Source organism: Echinops telfairi, unplaced genomic scaffold (assembly GCF_000313985.2).
Source record: "Echinops telfairi isolate 266 unplaced genomic scaffold, ASM31398v2 ScPeMD7_2573;HRSCAF=3158, whole genome shotgun sequence".
Taxonomy (NCBI): Eukaryota; Metazoa; Chordata; class Mammalia; order Afrosoricida; family Tenrecidae; genus Echinops; species Echinops telfairi.
Genome location: NW_022106471.1, coordinates 2,128,658 through 2,149,223, shown reverse-complemented (window position 1 = coordinate 2,149,223; position 20,566 = coordinate 2,128,658). Strand labels below are relative to the sequence as shown.

The following is a 20,566-nucleotide window of genomic DNA, read 5'->3' as shown; positions in this document are numbered from 1 at the left end:
CAATGGACCACTGTCACCCCGGCGGAGCCAAGACTTGGGACAACATGGGCAAAGAGTCAGTAGTCGTGGACACGCAGCTCGGAATTGAATGAGAGGCTTTTCTAGGTACTTGCCATACACATCCCAACGCAGCTCACCTCCTATTGAAGGTGAACTGTTATTCTTTATGCACCTGCCCTTCCTGAAGTAAAACGAAGCTTTCTATGAGTTTCTCGTCATTTTGAAACCACTCCGGTGTACCATGTTTCAACCCATGTCATCACTGACCTGCAGCCTGGGGTGGGGGCTGCACCGTGGCCCTCTTTCGGGGTGTCAGGGCTGGTTGGATGGGAAGGATTCCTGGATTTGGCTGAGTCTGCCCAGCTTTCGGCCTCTGGCGGGGTGCAATTGAAGTTTCCGTGGTAGGAATGGGATCTGTCAATCTACAAAAGGAAACACACACACACACACACACACACACACACACACACACACAATTTATGTTACAGTGCAAGAACATGGGGAAAGGTCACGATTTCACCTCCACATTCTAACCTTCCAATTATCTGTTTGATCAGTATTTCCCAAAGGGTACTTTACAGGAAGTTACTCAGTTATTCCACAAAACAAAAACCGCAAAGCCACTAAGGTGATTTAGATTCATAGTGACCCTAGAGGACAGAGTAGAACAGCCCCTGCGGGATTCTGAGACTTTAACCCTTTACAGATGTAGACAGTCTCGTCATCTTTTTCCTGTGGTTTCGAACTGCTGACCTTCTAGTTGGCAGTCCGATGCATAACTCACTACACCAACAGCACTACTGTTATTAGATATTATGAAAGACAAAATGCTGGGGACAAATAAGTTTTTAATGCGCTGAGAAAAATACACCTGAGCGATTTCTTCCCTTCAGGATATCTCACAATTTCTTAGGTGTGAACGTTCATAGAGAATCTTAAAAGAGTATAGATACAATGTTTCCCAAGTTTGATATTTTTACCACATGATCTCCTAGGACAGGGGTCCTCAAACTTTTTAAACAGGGGGCCAGTTCACTGTCCCTCAGACCGTTGGAGGGCTGGACTATAGTTAAAAAAAAAACGATGAACAAATTCCTATGCACACTGCACATACCTTATTTTGAAGTCAAAAAACAAAATGGGGGAAAAAACACCCGACAGGCAGGATAAATGTCCTCGGCGGGCCGCATGTGGCCCGTGGGCCATAGTTTGAGGATGCCTGTCCTAGGAGTTCCCAAGACACACTTTGAGTAGTGATACAAACGGGGCTGAGGCAGCCGGTTTCGCCTGCAGAAGGAACTCTACATGTTGCTAAGAACTTATAAAATGACCCAAATATAATAAAAGTATGAAAATTAGTAAATTTAATAAGACAACTAAAACAAATAAATAATTCAAGGAAAAGGATCTGGGATACTCTTTATGTATACACCCTTTCTACCTTGGAAAGGATGTCTTTAGCTGTGTCATCAGAGTAAAGATTGCGTTAGTCGATCTCTTGCAAGTAGGGATGGCCATGTGAGATCTGAATGTAATATTATGTGATAGCTTCTAGACACCTTAAGAACAGTCAGTTTGCCTCTCTCCCCTACTTTTGACTGTGCTGCCAGAAAGAGGGATGTTACCATATTGGTCCATCAGGTGAGAGTCGCATGCAGGGATGACTGAGTGGTAAGTTTGAAGAAGCCTAGTTCCTCGAGGGCTTTATGAAGCAGAACTGGCCCGGACATTGTTTATAGGTGGGATACAAAACAAAACAATCTGCCTTGTATAAACTACTGCTATTTTGGACTTCTATATGTTGTAGCTATTCTACATTGAAGAGTAAGTTTCAGTCTCTTCTGACATCCATTATTGGTTGGCCCTTCCTCCCTGCTTCCCTTTTTAAAAAATACTTTTATTGGGGGCGATTACATCTCTGATCACAATCCATACATTCCTCTAATGTGTCAAGCACATTTGCCGCCACCATCATTTTCAAAGCATTCTCTTCCCACTTAGGCCCCTTGTATCAGCTCCCCATTTCTTCCCCCTCCCTCCCTCACGAACCCCTGATAAGTTAGAGACTATTTTTTTCCATATCTTACATCGTCCTCTGTCTCCCCTCACCCACTTTTCCATTATTCATCCCCCTGGGAAGGGGTTCTATGTTGATCCTTGAGATCGATTCCCCCCCCTTCTCCCCGCACCATCCCCTCATCCTCTTGGTATCTCTACTCTCCTTGTTGGCCATGAGGGGTTTATCTATCCTGGATTCCCTGTGTTGTGGGCTCTATCTGTTGCAGTGTGCATGCTCCAGTCCAGGCGTCCTCAAACTGCGGCCCACTGGGTGTTTTTATCCCGTTTTGCCCTTTTACTTCAAAATAAGATATGTGCAGCGTGCATAGGAATGTGTTCATAGTTTTGTTTTTTTTAAACTATAGTCCGGCCCTCCAACGGGTCTGAGGGACAGTGAACTGGTCCCCTGTTTGAAAAGTTTGAGGACCCCTGCTCTAGTCTAATCCAATTTGTAAGGTAGAATTGAGGTCATGATAGTGGGGTGCCTCCTTCCCTTCTTAATGAGCTTGTTTCCCTCGTGTATAATGTCCTCCCACAGGTCCTTAGTCATTAGTGTTCAATGTATCAAATCTAGTCTTGAGACGGTCTCTAAATTCAGGTGAAATACACTCAAGGTTGTACTTGGGTTCTCTAGGACTTCTTTCAATGCAACTCTTTTGTATTATATCTTGTGAGGTCCAAGTACTGACACTTTTGTTTCTAACTTTTGCATTCCAATCACTGGTCATTATCATTGCATGTTTGATTCATTTGGGACTGCAGACGCTTGTAAGAATCTCCAATCTCTTCATCTCGGCCTTGATAGCTGGTGGGTGAATCTGAATAATAACCATAAGAATTGGTCTTCCCTGTGGGCACATGGATATTATCCTATCCCTGACAGTGTTGTGGTTCAGAACAGACCTTGAAGTGTTCTTTTTGATGATGAATGTAACACAGTTCCTTTTGCATGTGTCACTGACGTGACTGTGCGATCTATTTCAACTCACTAATGCCTAAGGTATCCATCTGTATGTGTTCCCTCTCATGTTTGAAACGTCTAACCTTTTCATATTCATTACAGCGGAAAATACGAGGATGATGGTTGACTATGGAAAGGCATTCAGCTTTTTGGATCACAATAAATTATGAACAACATCGTGGAGAACAGGAATTCTAGAACACTTAATTTGATTTATGCAGAGCCTTACATGACCGAAAGGCAATTATTCAGACAGAAAAAGGGGATACTGCGTGGTTTAAAATCAGGAAAGGCATGTGTCAGCGTTCTACCCTTTCAATGTATATGCTGAGCCAATCATCTGAGAAGCTGGACGATATGGAGACAAACACGACACAGGATTAGAGGAAGACTCATTAACCACCTGTGATGTGCAGATGACACAAAAATGAAAACCTTCAGTATGGATTGCACCTCAGTGTAAAAGGAAAACAAACATCCTCTCAATTGGGCCACTAAGTAACAGCACAATAAACGGGAAAGAATGAAGTGGTCGACGACGTGCTTCTACCTGACTCCACAGTCAACACCCAAGGAAGCAGCAGTCAAGAAAGTTAAGTGATGTGCGGCATTTGGGTACTTCTGCTGCACAAAGACCTCTTCTCTTTAAAGAGTTAAAAAGCAAGTGTGCTTTGAGAACAAAAGTGCACTTGACTAAGCCATACTAGTTTCACTTGCCTTGTATGCACACAAAGGCCAGATAATGAATCGGGAAGACCAGAGGAGAATCGACCATCTGAAGTATGGTGTCGTGAAAAAACAGTGACTGTACTACAAGCAGCCAAAAGAACAAACAAACCTGTCTTGGAAGATGTAGAGGCAGAACAATCCTTGCAAGCAAGGATGAGATTTTGTCTTACAAACTTTGGGCATACTCCCAGGTGGGCTAGTCCCTGGAGAAGGAAATCGTGCTTCCTAAATCTGAGGGTCAGAGAAGAAGTGGAAGACCCCCAAGGAGAGGAGTCGACTCCATAGCTGCAAGAATGCACTCAACTAGCAATGGCTGCGAGTCTAACCCAGGTTATTGCTCCATGGAACTTTTAAAACTTGATACAAAGACAAACAGGTCAGACATGGGTATTATTACCTAGAAGAACTAGATGACTCTATAAGTCTGCTCTTATTTTATTTATTTTAATGAAAAATAATTTTATTGGGGGCTCCTACAGCTCTTATAACAACCCACACACCAACTTTATCAAACACATTTGACATATGTTGCCATTGTCATTTCAAAACATTTTCTTTCTGCTTGAGACCTTGGTATTAACACCTTTTCCCCTCCTGGGCTCTTCTCTTATTTACCTGCTAGTAATTAAAAGCTCGGTTCTACTATCTAATCAACAAAAACATCCTGCCATTGGCCTAAGACTAAGTGATAAATGAACTTTATTCTTCTGTTTGCTTGCTCATGTTGAACTGTTTCCTGAGTTAAGTAAAACCTCAGGACGTGATTACCCAAAGTATAAATTCCAAGGTAAAATGTAACTTTTTCCTCTCTGAATTCTGGTCTCCAACAGGACACCACAGAGCCGGCTTGCATTGCTGTAACCCTCCTAGCTGGTATTCACTTTCTAAAAAAACATTCTGTTTCTTCCGAGTGAGTAAACTGGCTGCATGGTTCCGGGGGGAAAGACCTGCATTCCAGGTGCCTGAGGATGGTGCAGCCTGGGCAATGTTTCATTCTGTTGCACACAGTTGTTATAAGCTGGGGCCTAATAACAACATTTTGGAATTTCTAGAATTCACAGTCAAATCCATCTAAACAGAGAGGGCTGCCATGTGGTCCCGTGCTCCTTACGGTGGTACTGAAGCTTAGGTGCCAACCTTAATTATTCAGCAGTACAGGCAGTTGGTTAATATCTAACACAGACCACAGTCATCTGCGCTTCGAAAAAGCACTTTAGGGAGGATGGCTGACGTTATTAAGACCAAAATAAACAAGCCTCATGAATATTTCCAAAATATGTCAAGCACAGCCTCTATGAGATGCAAAACAGGAAGCAAAGCAGCTGGCTCTAGTCCTTCCCAAGACATGCCTCCAAGGTATCTTGTCTGCTCTAGGCTCAGTAGCTTTCCACTGGCACTCTGCTAGCAGAGAGGTGGTGTATGAAAGCTATCACATTCGAAAGGGGCTGCAACCTTGAGAAGGAAGGTGAGAAGGTAAGTGGGACATTATGTTGGAAGAAGAGAAAGTATTAAAAATGACGAAGCCCAATGTAAGGGAGGTGAATAGACTGCTTGCTAACAACTTCCTTGTACCCCTTCCATGAGCTATCAACAACAAGCAAGCGGACAGGGAACTAATGTTGAGCAGTGGCTACCAGGCCCTGGGAAGGGGAAGGAAGGGAGAGTTTGTGGTTAAGGGATACTGAGTGCCGCCCTGGGAAGATGAAATGGCTGCACAGCATGATGAATGTCAACGAACCGTACACTTAGCGCGTAGATGAAATGGCTGCACAGCATGATGAATGTCAACGAACCGTACACTTAGCGCGTACAGTTTTTTAATACAAAGTCACCCTCCGTAACAGCAAAAGTTGCACATCATGAAGAACGAAATTCCTGCCACTGAATTATACATGCAGAAGTTATTGAACTGAATTGAATCGGTTTCGGTGTACAAAAATGAATGAATGGATGAAGGTGCTTCTATACTGTTTTGTTGTTGTTTCGGTCATCGTGGAAACAATGGAATGTGGACTCAGAGGATTTCTGAGCTCCAGTTCTGCACTCACTCACTGCCTGTAGTGAGCACATCAGCCTGTCTCCGGTTTGGGTTCCTCACATGCACAATGGGGGAAACAATACCTGCTCCACAAGGTAGACGTGTGAACCAAATGCCTCAATGACTGCACAACTGGTTTTTAACTCGAAGGCGCCCAAGCGGTTAGTGTGTCTGAAACTCAACGTGCTGCGAAAATAGGCAGACCACGCAGCCAGGAGGGAGGTCTGGGTCCAAGTCAGTCTACCTGTGATCCAGGCCTGATTACTTAACGTACACAATAGATGGAGCGTGAACCTCGGAGTTCTGATCTTGCCTTTTACTAATCCCTGACAGCGGGGCAGTGAATTATTTAGCGTGGCTCTGCTCACCATAGTCTTTGAAACTCCCACCAAATGACCTTTTCCTGATGGATCTGGGTAAGAAGGTAGGGGTGACTCTAATGGGGTTCAGTTGGGAGAGCTTGTTAACAGGATTCACTGTGGATGCCGTCCAGCTGGGTGTAAAGTGAGCCCTCTCCAGCAGGAGGGGGACTCTCACTAGCAGCAAGAGCCAGGAGGGAAGTGTATCCTCTGGGCCCGAGATCTCTGTGCAGTGAGCATCTTAGTCCAGGAGGCAGTTCTGACACGGAGAAGTGACAGAGCAGCAGCAGCAGCAGCAGAACCAGAAGCCAGCGCAGGGGGCCAGCAGGGGGCTTCCCAGCCCACAGAGCTTTCTGGCAGGAGGCTGACTTAAGGAGTCGGGTGCCTCTGGGCAGTGAGGTGTTTTTTGTTGTTGTTTTTTAATTCATCTGTAAAATGAGACTGTATGGGGAAACAACCCCATCACAGGCTTATTATTTAGGTAAAGCATTATAGGACTCATAATGCCTTAGAGAATAGCGTGTGTACTTAAAAATAGAGTTTAGGGCATAGGTTCCCAAACTCGTCTGACACACTGGCTCCCTTTTCAGAATGGTATTACTCAGCACACTCCTGGAAACTAATCCAGCAACATGTGTGGACATTGGCTTTTGCAGCCCCCTTGGATCCAGTTCCAGCACTATATTGCCCACTTTGGGGAACACTGGTTTAAGGGGAAGATAAACCACCTGTCGGGACTGGGGATTAGATACGATGCTGTGAGGGCAGTCACTCTGGGCACAGCAGAGACCCATGCAAATATGGATTTGTTGTTATCTAACGCGTGCTTTGTGGGAACTGGGAAAGGGAACGATGTGACTTTCCACTCCCGTCAAGAGTGACAGTCTCAGAAGCCCTCGGGGCAGTTCTATCCTGTCCTATAGGGTCACTCTGAGCCAGCATGGACTCGGGGGCAGTGAGCTTGAGTGCTGGGGATTTTAGAGGACGGCACATGAAGCTAATTAAATTGGTCCCAATGGCAAGTCTGAAAGGGCGGGGCATGGCAGAAGCAACTTCCAAAACAGAAAACCTAAGAAGTCAGAACATGGACATGCAGTTGGCTAAGTTTGTTACAAATCAATGTCTCATCATTTCAGAGCCACATCTGGAAGAGCACACACTAAGCATTCTATAAATAGTCAAGGTTTTTGTTTTTTGTTTTTTAAATACAGAAGCTTTTTTACTGTGGTGCTAAACTTCACACATTTTTATCTGCATACTGCGTTGACATCGTTTGTGACTAACATTTCCCTGTCACGGGAGTGTGGTAGGGAAAAAATGAGGGCATTACAAACATCTCCTGGGCCACCCCCAGAATGTGCCATGTGGAAGGCCTGGCGGCCATGAGAAGGTGCCTTACAGACTGTCAGCTGCAGGGGTGGAAGTGAGCAAGAGCTTGAAGGGCAGTGGTCCTCAGCCTGTGGGTCGTGACCCTTTGGGGGTTGAAGGAGCCTTTCACAGGGGTCGCCCGATTCATGACAGTAGCTAAATTACAGTTATGAAGTAGCAACGAGAATAAGGAACTGGAAGAAAGGGTTGTGGCATGAGGAAGGTTGAGAACCACTGTCTGAGGGCAATGCTCTCAAAGGCACTGCCAAGAGGGCCCGGGCCGTGCTTCCACAGGCTGTGCCAGAGTGCTGTGGGCAGATGAAGGCGGGCTCCTTCCTAGGAGGCCACAGCTCCGAGGCCTAGGGCTGCCCGGGTCACTGCCTTTGACCCCGTGTTCTCCTCGCCTTTTGGGTTAGACTATCACCTGACGTCTCTCCTCAGCCCATCAGGGCTCTCTAGTTAATCTCACGTGACCTTATTCCTCTAAAAAAAATTTTCTTTTTAATGGTCCCTTGGCACACCCAAGTAACACAGAAAGGAATTAGCTAAGACTAAGTCATTTTTTTTTTTAATTGGGTTTTTTTGTGGGGGGAGCATCACAAGAGAATTTACTTTGGAAGCTCCTAGGAGGAAGAGAGGTGTCCCGGGGATGCAGGGGTTATGCGTTGGGCTGCTAACCGTAAGGTCAGCAGTTTGAAACCACCAGTCGTTCCTTGGGAGAAAGACAGGACTTTCTGTTCCTGCAAAGAGTTACACTTTTTTTTTAAAAATCGTTTTATTAGGGGCTCATACAACTCTTATCACAATCCATACATACATGAAATGTGTAAAGCACATACATTCATTGCCCAAGAGTTACACTTTTGGGAACCCACAGGCACAGCTCTACCTTGTCCTGTAGGGTTGCGCTGTCAGTCGGCATAGACTTGATGGTACTAAGTTTTTGAGAGTTGAAGGAGGAAGAAAATGTTACCCAACCAGCATGGACAGACTCTAGTTCTTGCCATCTCCCCAGCCCACACACACATAAAACTCTTTTTAAAGGTTCCTGCATGGAGATTCTCCATGGAGGGGGGGTGGGTGTTGTCATGGGTCCTGCACATACTCTGTCCGGATCCCCACCTTAGCTCCCTTGCCCTCCTGTCTCATTCCCCCACTGAGAGTTCACACACACGCTTCTATATGAGACTGGGAGGGGGGTCGGCCCTTCTCTAGCTGTTTCCCACTTACAGGGGCATCGAGAACCATCACCCTGTCTACGTGGGTAGAAAGCGATCCTAATCCACTCTCCACTAAGGGAAGCAAGCGCTACAAGATGAAGGGATTTGAGGCCGTGAAGACTGTCTTTTACTGCTCAGTGCTCTGACCAGTCCTTCCTTATAGGGCTGAAAGAAAAGAAATGGGGTGCGGAGGGGGAGGGGGATTGGGATGGTGAATGAGGCTACACTTGGGCCAGGACACATGTGCAGGGCACTTAGCGTAACCCTATGCAAGGGAAACAGCTGTAGAGTTTGTGATTCTCTTTCATTGTAGATCAGAGCATTTTGTTACATTCCTCTGTAGGCCCACAGAACAGCTTCTGCCCCGGAAGCTTGTTTTCCTGTCCTGTACAGCCTCTGGGTCACGGCAGTAGAAGAATCCCGAAACAGAAAAGGCCCACCGGGCTAACAGAGCAGCAGGGAGAAGGCAGGTACACCCTAAGGCAATTCTTACCTGGCCTTTGGCTGGGTCTTTTTTGCAGCTGCCTCACTGGCTTTCACTGGTTCAGGAAGCTTTGCAGGAATGGGAGCATTCTATAGAATTGAGAGAGAGAGAGAAAAGACATCATCGCTTTTGGGGGAGGTGCAGTGGGGTGTAGAACATTAGCCAGCCTGATGGCTGATAGGAGTCTTCCCAAGTAGTTTCCAGGCCTCAATCTATAGGAGAAAGGGAAGAGAACCGCGTGTATATCCCTCCCAGAGCTGCCCAAGAGAGAGGCAGCACTGGACCAGGCGCACATCATCGGTGTCTGATCCCTGTCATCTTTTAGTTCCACAGCACAGCTTAGAAATGAAGTCATGAAAGGAATGTACGAGAGAAGCCTGTCACCTGTGAGACTTAAGCTTCCCTCCCAGCGGGCTACAGTGCCAAGGCAGGGAGGAGTCATGCTTCTGGTTAAAATGCACAAATGAAAACCAACATGCCAATGAGTTTGGGTGCTCAGTCCAACTCCCCCAAAGCGTGATCCATTACTCAGTCCACAGGCCTTGAAAGCAGAGCTCCTCTGGCTTGGATTCTGCACCACCCATCGGATGTGACCTCTAGAGGGAGCACGCGCTGTCCACGACTACAGAACACCCTCCACTGGTGGTGGAGAGACGTGGCGTGGCAGTCGGGAAGTGTCCTTTTTAAAAGCAGGTTCCTGTCAGAATGCTTCCTGTCAGGGTACTTCACGTTATGAATGGGGAATTGGGGCAACAAAAGCAAACCGAACAAGCGGAGGAGCTTATCCGGGAATCCTCATTGTAATGTGTGACACCCAACCAGCACAGCACCAAGTTACATGACTGGCTTTTAGGAGGGACATCCCATTTCCTTTACTGTTTCCTCGGGGGAGGGATTTCTGCTAGAAAAGCTGTCAGCTTCGCTGTCCTTCAGGCATTTCTCCTTCACAGAGAATAATTTATCTGACGGATAAGACTGGGAGGAGAAGCTCAGGTCATTTGCGCCTTCTTGCCCTCCAAAAGCAGGCTTTTGTTCCTAAGTCGTGTGTATCTAATGTTAGGGAGCCTGACTGGGCAAGCTATGTTCTTTGACTCCACTTTATCAGTAATAGTCAATATTTTGACCCTCGAATCTGATTCCCAAATGTGGAAGTGAAAGTGTTATTTACTAGTACCCTCGAGCCCAATGGACATAAAACAGTTCATATTTTTAAAAACTAGTAAGAGGACATTCTATTAGACCCTGATCTATTATGGCACTCATTACTCAAATATTCAAGAGTTAGTTCATAACATGACAGGAAAAATATGCTAAGATTATAAAAAGGGTGTTCATAAGCATTGTACTCTGATAACTGTGAGTGTACACTTTATGATTACAAAGCACAGAAAGCATTCCCAGGGCCTGATGTGTGTGGCGAGGGTAGAAGAATTGCAAGGCGGGTCAGAGATGGTCAACAGCAGAAACAAGAGCTAAGAAAGCTCTGCGGCGCTGAAGGAGACACGGAACAAGTGGTGTAAATCCCAGCAGAAGGGCAGATCCAGATGTTGCCCCAGGAAAAGCCACCTCATCACCTAGAAGGTAATTACAACAGGTGTTCTGAGAACTATGAAAGTTGACAAGACATGAAGTTGGTCAAATCTTTACCTCAGAGATTTGACTCCATCCCTGGAGTATTTTTCTCCTCCATGTAACTGCCTCAATTTTAAAATTAAATTTTATGTGAAAATTAGATTCCTTTTATAACAGTTGCTTCATAGTTACTTTTGAATGTCCCCTTGTAGCTAAAGCATCTATATTCAAGTACAAGGCTGATTAACACCCCTGGGATTTTAAGTGGCAATTTGATATTTACTTTTCTTAAAAAATAAAAAAAACCCACCATTCACATACCTGTACATTTTGAACTGGGCATTCTTTCTTGAGGAGTTTAAATGCGAAGTAGGAGACCTGGTAAATATCTGGCCTTTTGTCAGGATCTGGTTCCAACATATATCCTAAGACAAATATATGACAACTTATTTAATAATACCTTAAAAGTTGTGTTAGTAGCTAGAATGTATAATCGGCCCATCCTTTACTTCCAAGTTGTGTTTTTAAAATTTTCATACCTTACAAAAAGTCAGACGACACAATTAGCCTTTTGTCAGAAAAAAAAAGGAAAGAAACAAAAAAACCTACTTTCTTAAAATTCTTACTGTTCACAAGAAAATAACAGAATGGCAACAAAGATACTGGCAGTTCCCATTCTCTGTCTAGACAACAAGGATGATGGTGAGGCTGCTGTGGTTGTTAGCTGCGGTGGAGTCAGCCCTCAACTCATGACAACACCACTCACAAGACAGGATGGCTACGATTCGCTGGCTGATTTTCTGAAGCAGACTGCCAGGCCTTTCTTCCTAGTCTGCTGGTCCGAATGCTCTACTAAAACTTGTTTAGCATAGACCAACCATGCAAGCCTCCACAGACAGATGAGTGGTAGCTGCCTATGAGGGAACACTGGACAGAAACTGAACTGGGTCTCCTGCCTGGAAAGGAAGAAGTCTACCACAACTCAACCCACCGTCTTCATATTCGGATACGTAAGAGGCCATGTGGTTTTGCTCCTGACTTCTTCAGTGCATAATTTCTGGCTCAACAAATGATTGTTCTTGCTAAATGTAACCAAAACCCAAATCTGATCATTTACTTTGTTTTTTCCCCCGTTGGAGACATTAGCTGATTTCAAAGAAACCACAGGGTAACATATGCGGATCACTTTTACCTGATCCATCGATCATTTGTCTATCGCTAAGCCATTTAAGCTTTTCCCTTCTCGGAAGTTCAGATAAAACCCCAGGATTAAAAAAAAAAAAAGCTTTGAGAAATACACACACACACAATGTAAGGCAATGTATTGCATAAGTAATAAAATGAATGGCTTACACACTAAGTTCATAAAAACTCGATGTTCTACAAAGGTCTTGGAAAAGAAGGGCTAGAGCCAGTCCTTGGAGATGGGGACATTTTAGGTGAAAGAGCCATCGCGGCAAAGGACTTGGCAGATGGAAAAGGAATGTCCCAAAGTGTACTGAATAGGGGCCCGGTGGGGTGTTGTAAAATCACTCTGGTGGTTGAGGGTTATGTAAGCTAGACTGAAGGAGGATGACAGAGGCTGGTGCCCAATCCACTAGTACAGGCATGAGCTGTCTATATATAGTATGGTGACAGTAAAGAGATTAGAGAGCATGTAATAGAAACAGGAGAAATTCAAAAGCGAGAACAAAAGCAGCTGAAGAGAGGACTCGTGCTCTGGACGTGTTATCAGGAGGAACCAGCCTGGAGAAAGACAGCATGCTTGGCGGAGTGGAGGGTAAGCAGAAAAGACGATGACCTTCAAGGAGACAGATTGACCGGGGTTGGCAGCAATGGGCTCACACATCGCAGCGATTGTGGGGATGGGGCAGGATGCGGAGGTAGTTTGTTCTCACTGTGAGTCGAAAGCAACTCAGTGGCACAAAACACGGCAGGAAATGACTGGCTCTTCCTTCTCCTTGGCTGTCAAGATCCAACGAGTCGCCGTTGAGTCAGCTGTGACTCACGGTCACCCATGTGTCAGAGTCCAACTGGGCTCCACGGGGTGTGCAAAGGCGGATTTCTCCGCGGGAATCGCCAAGCCTTTCTTCTGAAGCACCTCCGAGTAAACTTGAACCTTCAACCTTGGAGTTGGCAACCAAGCATGTTAGGTTTGTACCACCCCAGAATTCCAGCTAGATCCAGAGGAAGAACTCCAGTTTCAGCCACACAGGCTTGAATGGCGACCACACCACCAACAGAAGCTGAAGAGCTGCGAGGGGGATAAGCAGGGGCAAGGGCAACCATCTTCAATTCAGACAGGGGTGTGCATTAGTGTAGAGGAACGTACGTGTGCCTATGTGAGTGTGCATGTCCAGGTGCATCTGTAGGCATGGGTTACACATATAATCATATGGATAATTAAACAAACCAACAAACCACAGGGGACCCAGTTATGATACGAGCTAGACACAACCGAAAACCTCTCAGGATAGGCTTACTGGGTTTGACATCTTGGGATCATAGGCTCAGGGGCCAGTTCAGTCAAGTGACATCATTTCCGATGAAGTTTATAAGGACAACATTCTGTATCTCATAGTTTAGTGATTCGTATCTGAGACCTTAAAAGTAGTTGAATGTCTAACCATTTGTGCCACTCAGAGATTCCTATTATAACATTTTCAAGGGTTTATATCAAACTCAATCTATAGATAGTTTTATATGTAAGTAGAACTCTACCTGAGAAATAGCTCATAGGACTATATTTTATTGTTAGGTACCTTCAATTCAGTTCCAACTCACAGTAACATTCTATACAACACAATAAAGTATTTCAAAGTTCTGTGCACCATCACAAGCTTTGCTATATTTGAGCCCATTGTTGTCAATACCGTGTCAATGCAGCTCATTAAAAAATGAAGAGCTGATACCAAGGGCTCAAGTAGAAAGCACGTTTTGAGAATGATGATGGCAACAAATGGACAAATGTGCTCAATACAATGGATGGATGGATGGATTGTGATAAGAGTTGCATGAGCCCCCAATAAAATGATTGTTTTAATGTAAAAAAAAAGCTCTTGAACGGCCACCTAATATATAATACCTAATATACAACTGCTGGTCGACGCTGTCTGCAGCAAGAGAGAATGAAGGACACCAGAGGGTCAAGGGAGGAAAACGAGGCCACAGGCTTAAAAGCCTGCAAGAACTGTGACCCATCTAGCCTGAGACCAGGAGAAGTAGACGGTGCCCAGCTACCACAACCAAAGTGACTGGGACACAATAGAAGGCCCTGGACAGAAAGGAAAACACATAGAACAAAAACAAAGGTCCAGATTTACAGGACTGTCAGAGGACCCACCAAGATACACTTGAACTTGAAACTAAAGCCACTCCTGGTCGCCACTTTTCCCCTCAGAAATAGATTGGATTGCAAAATAAGCAATTATCACCCACAAATATGCTAGTCCTAACATAGTCAACTATTATCAACATTTACCCTAAAACAAAGGTGAGAACGGGAAATGTTGACACATTACAAAAAAAGTGTAAGCAATATTCTGGAACAAATCATGCAGAACTGTCAAATGGCAACCTATGTAAACTGCAAACTTTCACCTAAAACACAGAAAACATTAAAAAACTAAAATTTAGGCATCAGGGTTTAGTGTGACAGTAGAACTGTCAAGCTGTTATAAAGTGAAATAGATCACAGTTTGGGCAAGAAGTTAGTATTATAGACATACATAAGGAGCTCTTTTGCTCAATATGAATTTACTACAGAAACATTAAAAAAGAGTTCAAAAAAATTCTGTCACTAACATCAAATTTGGCTATGTTCTCATATTTCCTTCCAATCTCATTTCCATAGCTATAATTCTAGTATAGCTCCAATGCCTCATCTCTGAAAACAATCCCACAATCATTAAATGCCAGGCTCATTTCTTTTAAGAACCTCCTCCTTTCTTTGGCTAATAAATAGGAGAGTTTGATCAAACCAGCACAATGGAAGTAGCTACTCAAAGGCTATGTCCGTAGGTAAACTTTCTATACCCTCTCAGTCTGTGTTCTTCGTTTTATAATAGAAAAAACTAATTTACAAGAATAATGTCTTAATGTGCTTTCAGTGCCAAATTTACACAGCAAATTAGGCTCCTATTGAATAGTCAGTAAACAATTTGCTCAGTGACACTGGCTACATTTTACCCAGCCTGTCAACTTGATCATGGTTCCATGCTGGTTATTCTGCTTCTAGGGATCTAGTTTATAGATTACTTTGCCTTCTTGTCTGGGCTTTAGAGTAAACGTTGGCAGTCTGAACTCATAGAGATGATTTTTTTTAAGGGAGCACCACACTCATGGGTGATACTGCTTTTTTAAATGAATAAATCTGTAATTTAGTTAAAAACAAAACACACCCTAACTATATTTAATATAAAGAAGGCACTAAGAATCCAATGAGGTATAAGTAGGTCCTCAACAAATACCAGATGCTCCATCTGATAGCTGCTGCTTTTCTACCCTTCCCAGGTGAATTCCTTCCTCAGGCCCAGCCTGGGCGGCTCAGGGTTTATAATCTGTCATGGCTGAGACACAGATGTCAGATGTCTTGATTCATGTAGGGAAATGATAAAAACCTTTTTTCGCTACAATTTTAGCCTGTACTAAATTATTCTTTTATCTGGGTAATAAACACCAGTACAGATGCTAGCTATAATGATACATAAGAGTGGGCAATCTTAAAAATCCTATTTTAAAATAAAGCAATATGTGCTTTTTATCAAAATCCAGTGATTTACTTAAGGGACAGGAAAACCTGGTTTCATAGAGTTGCATAGCTTAATTATGTATTCATGCCAGCCAATGCACTGCAATAATTTTCATCTGAATTGCTTTCAGCCTTGCAAAGATGAATTTCTTATCATTTGATGAGTCAGCTGGACTTCTTCTGGTACCAGCGCTTCCATATCGACTCTGCAGAACGCACCAGCACTGTACTGCTCAAAACACAGACACTCTGCTCAGTCAGAGCAAAAGAACCCACCACTTTCACTCGCCACTGTCACAACCCGCCCAGGTTTGAGACTATGTTCTCTTTGAGGTCCTAAACACCAACAGCTAATTTCTCTGTCTTGGCATCCAACCCATTAAGCTGGGAGTCCAATTCCTCGGCTCTGTTTGCCATCCTCCAAAATATTCCTAGAGATTAGAGATTAAAAAAAAAAAAGCAAAAACAATGACATTTTAAAAGTTGAAATACTTACTGATCAGGCAGTGCATGTCTTGGGAATATCGAGAGTTATCAGGAATTGTGAAGTTTCCATCACAAATTGCCACTTGACTCTCCCCAAATGGCAAAGTGAAGTAGCATAATTTATACAACAAACATCCCAGAGCCTACACAAGGAAAGAAAACAATTGGGGTTTATTAACCACAAAGGCAAATGATTCTCATGAGGAACAGTGGATACACCATTCACAACAGATTTAATAACCACCCCCACCAACGTTTTAGAAACTTCCATTCAGAACGCACCACACCATTTCTACCTGCATTGCCAAACTGTGCTCCAGCATAGATCAATTATTTCAGCTCTTTATGTCTAGTAACAGTGACATGTCTGTGAAGAATGCCTAAATAATGGGCAGGTCACCTAAGTAATTGTCACAGGGCTCTGAAGGCATCCTCTTTGACAGGCTTCAGGAAGCCGTGGCTGGCCCCCTCATTTCAAAAATGACCAGGAGAGTTAAGTGGATGATATGGTCCCGTCTGCATTAACCTTTGGAGTTCACCGTCAAGTCACTGAAATTTGAGGTGTGGACAGGTTAGTTGGCACTTACCCAAATGTCTGCCTTTGTAGTGATGATTTTGCCACTGTACAGATTAACCATTTCTGGTGCTCGGTAGGACAGTGTGGTGTATCTAAAACCAAGAGAACAATTTTTGTTAACAAACGCCAGCAAGGTAATTACAAAACTAGAGGCGGCTGAAATACCTTCAAAAAACAAACCCAGAACATTTTAAGAGAGTCCAGCCCCCGTTAGCGATGTGGCAAAGGGGTATAAAATACTAGTGCAGATAAAATGAACAGGTGTTCTTTTTGTTGTATCATCAGTTTTGCACATCAGGGCCATGCCACCCTTGTGGTTTATAAATTTTCTCATGCTGTGTTGTATTTCTAGAAACAGGAATCCCTTTCAAGGTGGCCAAACATGCTCTGGGGAGCAGCAGTGAGAGGGTATTGGCTGGGATGGGAGCAGAGTGGAATGACGAGTCCTTGGTTTTAACAGGGGCACACAGGGAACTAATTTTCCTCTTTTCTCTGGCTCAAAAAAGAAAGAAAAAAGTGATCAAAGCACACCCTCAAAGTAAATATCTGGGTGCTAGCAAGCATGTGACTTGAGCTGCTTTGGCCCCAGGAGCCTGGCTGGGGCTGTGGTTAGGTATAGAACAGGCTCCCCAGGGTGATGCATGAAATCAGAGGGAGGATCAGGATATCAGTGGTCCAGCTAGGCTGTTGACAGTAAGTAGTAATAGTCAAACCCTTCCTGATGTCCCAATCTTTCTCTGGCACACGTCAGGTGTTCAATATTTGCAGACTTCAGCAATCTTAAAAAAACAAAACAAAAACCCAACCCAACAACAGGCAGCCTGAAAACCTGCTACTGTTGAGTCATTTGCAACTCATAGCAATACTACAGGACAGACTAGCAGTTCCCCACAAGGTTTCTGATGCTGTAATGGCTACCACTGCAGTGAGCATTGGGTGCTTAACCAATGCACCACCAGGGCTACCTAAAAACCTTAAAAATAAGCCACTGCCATCAAATCGATTCAGACTCACAGACCCTATAGGACAGAGTAAACTGCTCCCGAGGGTTCCCGAGGTTGTAAATCTTTATGGAAGCAGACAACCTTCTCTTTCTCCTGAAGTGTGGTTGGTGGGTTTGAACTACTGACCTGGTGGTTAGCAGCCCAGTTGATAACCCACCATGCTGACAGGTCTCCAGGTCAACAATGCAACTCACCGTAATTCCTCTAGGCTTTGTAGGACTTTTAGCGCACAGAAGGAATACACAGCAGTTCTGAGTTCATTAAAAGTGTGACTGATGAGGTTGTGGGATGTTGTGATTGCTCTTATAAACATCATCCAAAGACCAGAACTCAGAAAAATCCCTGGAATCAGTTAAATTGCCGATGTGAAAATGAACAAGACTCTAAGCAAGGAGGCAGCTTACTTCTTAATCTCATCTTCTACTGCATTGACACCCTCGGATTGTGGATTTTGGAATTTGTTGGTGGCACTTCCAAAGTCACACAGGACGTAGTGGCCTCGGTCATGCAAGAGGATATTTTCAACCTGAAAAACATTCCCCAATTAATCACCCAGTCCAGGTTGTCATTTAGCAGCAGAGGTAACAGTTCAGCTTCGCAATCATAAAAATAAAGTATTTCTGATAATCCGACTAGCATACACAGGAAAGCTACTCCCTTCCAAGTATCCCAACAGGTGCCATCCAACATGAAGCAAAAGGCCAGGCACAGGGGACACCAGGGGAAAGCGCTACAAAAGCACTAGTGACCGAGAAGCAACAGCCCCAGTCCACATTCCCAGCCCTGGGTGAAGCCTCTGGGCCCTTGTTCTCACTGGTCTTTCAGACTAGAACAAGGGCTGGCAAACTTTAGAGAAGAGCCAATCCTGTCCCTCAGGACAATTTAAAATGTATTCAAGAGCTGTAAATAAGTGTTTACAAACAAATGAAACCACCATCATCTGAACAATATCCTTTAGTGTTTTTTTCTTCAATTTTTTTCAGAGGCACGTTGACCCACCGAAAGAGCCACATACAGCGCTTGAACAAACAGTTTGCCGACCCCCGGTCTAGAATGTTCTTCTTGATCCCCACATCTCTTTGCTCACTATCAAAAGCCCACGTATCTTGCAAAGCCCTGTTTACATGCCCCCCCTCGTGAAGCCTTCCCCAGGCCCCTGCTCAGACAGAGGTCACTCCTTCCCAACATTCCTGCAGCACTCTGTCCTTCCATGATATCCATTACTTCACTTGGACCTTATGAGCACATACATCAATTTCTTGGCTACACCAGGCAAGGATTTTCAGAAGTAACATTTGTTACATTTTAGTTACTTCTCAAAGTGAAGACCTGGAGTAAATGAAAGTTCCCCTGTTAAAATATCATCGCAGTGTTTAAATAAATGAATTCTTTAGGCAAGAATCACTTCTGCAGACTTCTGGGTCATAATGAACTTACAAAGACCAGAACTCAGAAAAATCCCTGGAATCAAAGGACTTTGCCAAAGAAGTGCCTTAACTCCAAAATAGGGCACTGAAGGACGCAAGACACGGAATAATTTTTAGTCTAGGTGCACTGGGCTGACTGGTATGCTGGAGGGCAGGGCAGGCTACACTAGGGCAGCAAGAGGGCACTCCAAGAATCGTGTTAGGCCAACAAGTCTGTCGTCTCCACTGCCTTTTGTCTTCAGCTTTCTAGAGACAGCTCACCTTTGGAAAACCAAGGCCAAGAGATAAGCTCGTTAAGGAGAAGCATCATAATGTCCTAACTATACCTGTAGTTTTCTCTAACACAGGGCCCACTCAGATGTTAGCTGAGTAGAATCCACGAAAGAATTAATGAAATGTATGTAACGCATGGTGTTTGTTTGTCAGGAGAATGAAAACAGGGGCTACCAAACCACCCAAGTCGACCACCAGTTCTCCTTGAAATATCTAGTCTACCATGAATCTCTGGTTCTTAGATTGTACTTATGCCTGCACTTTAATTCTTCTAAAAATTACTTTGTTTTTATTTTTCAGTCCATATCTGCTCATTCCAGTCTCTAAAACCTCTGTCGGTTTGGAACCTGCGGCTCTTCCTTCTCCCCACCCATAGCGGGGTTCTTGCTAGGGTTGTTGTTAGTGCACATTGCTCAGTGTCTCTTCTGGGAGAAGTCTTTGAGATCTGGGCTTCTTGTGCCTCCAGAAAGAATTAGCTTGTACACCTGGGAGCACTAGTAACCTGGAATTGCATTAATTTAAACATCTTACCTTGAAATTTCTGGCCACAGAGGCAGCGTGAATTGTGATTGTCAGCTTGTGTGGAGGAGGCTCTTTCTTATGATTAAGAATTCTAAGGGGCGACTTGCTCCCCAAGGGACAAGGCTGAGGCAGGCAAGCATTTTCTTCAACTGTTTCATAAAGCTCCCAGATGAATTTATTTGTACAAATGAAAGAGTTGAGCTGTCTTGAGGATATATTCACATTAGGAACTTTTTAAAAGTCTAACAAAACCACACTGATCTTTTTTAAATTAAAAGATCATTTTATTGGGGGCTCTTACAGCTCTTATAATAATCCATACATCAATTGTATCAAGTGTATTTGCACATATGCTGCCATCATTCTTTTCTAGACATCTACTTTCTATTGAGCCCTTGGTATCAGCTCCCCTTCACACTAATGTTTTTGATCTAACTTAGAGGTTATGAAGACAACAGCCATCACTTACTAAGTTTGTACTACTTTTAGTGCTGGCCTATTGGACTCTTCACTGGATGATATAGCACTTAATCTTCGTAGTCATGTCTCCATTTTACTGATGCAGAAAGTGGTGTGAATGGTGACTGTGTCGCTTGCTAATGGTGGGAGAGCTGGGAACTGGATCTGGACGAACTAACGCTAGAGATCACCATCAACCGCCACGTTCCAGCCGGAGGATCTGTTTGCTGAGGACGGGTTGCTGTTGAGTCGATTCCAACTCATGGCAACTCCAAGTAT

General features: G+C 44.1%; 1 protein-coding gene across 10 annotated transcripts in view; it reads right to left on the bottom strand.

The window, feature by feature from the left end:
* AAK1 (AP2 associated kinase 1) overlaps nt 1–20,566 on the bottom strand; it is a 202,259-nt gene that overhangs the window by 49,476 nt on the left and 132,217 nt on the right. For all 10 annotated transcript variants that reach the window (XM_045294131.1, XM_045294133.1, XM_045294138.1 and 7 more), the window contains exons 5-10: nt 18,011–18,132; nt 16,613–16,694; nt 16,036–16,168; nt 11,111–11,214; nt 9,227–9,306; nt 268–422 (exon numbers count right to left, since the gene is read on the bottom strand). In XM_045294131.1, coding sequence (XP_045150066.1) covers nt 268–422; nt 9,227–9,306; nt 11,111–11,214; nt 16,036–16,168; nt 16,613–16,694; nt 18,011–18,132 — 676 coding nt within the window. The remainder of the gene's footprint in view (nt 1–267; nt 423–9,226; nt 9,307–11,110; nt 11,215–16,035; nt 16,169–16,612; nt 16,695–18,010; nt 18,133–20,566) is intronic.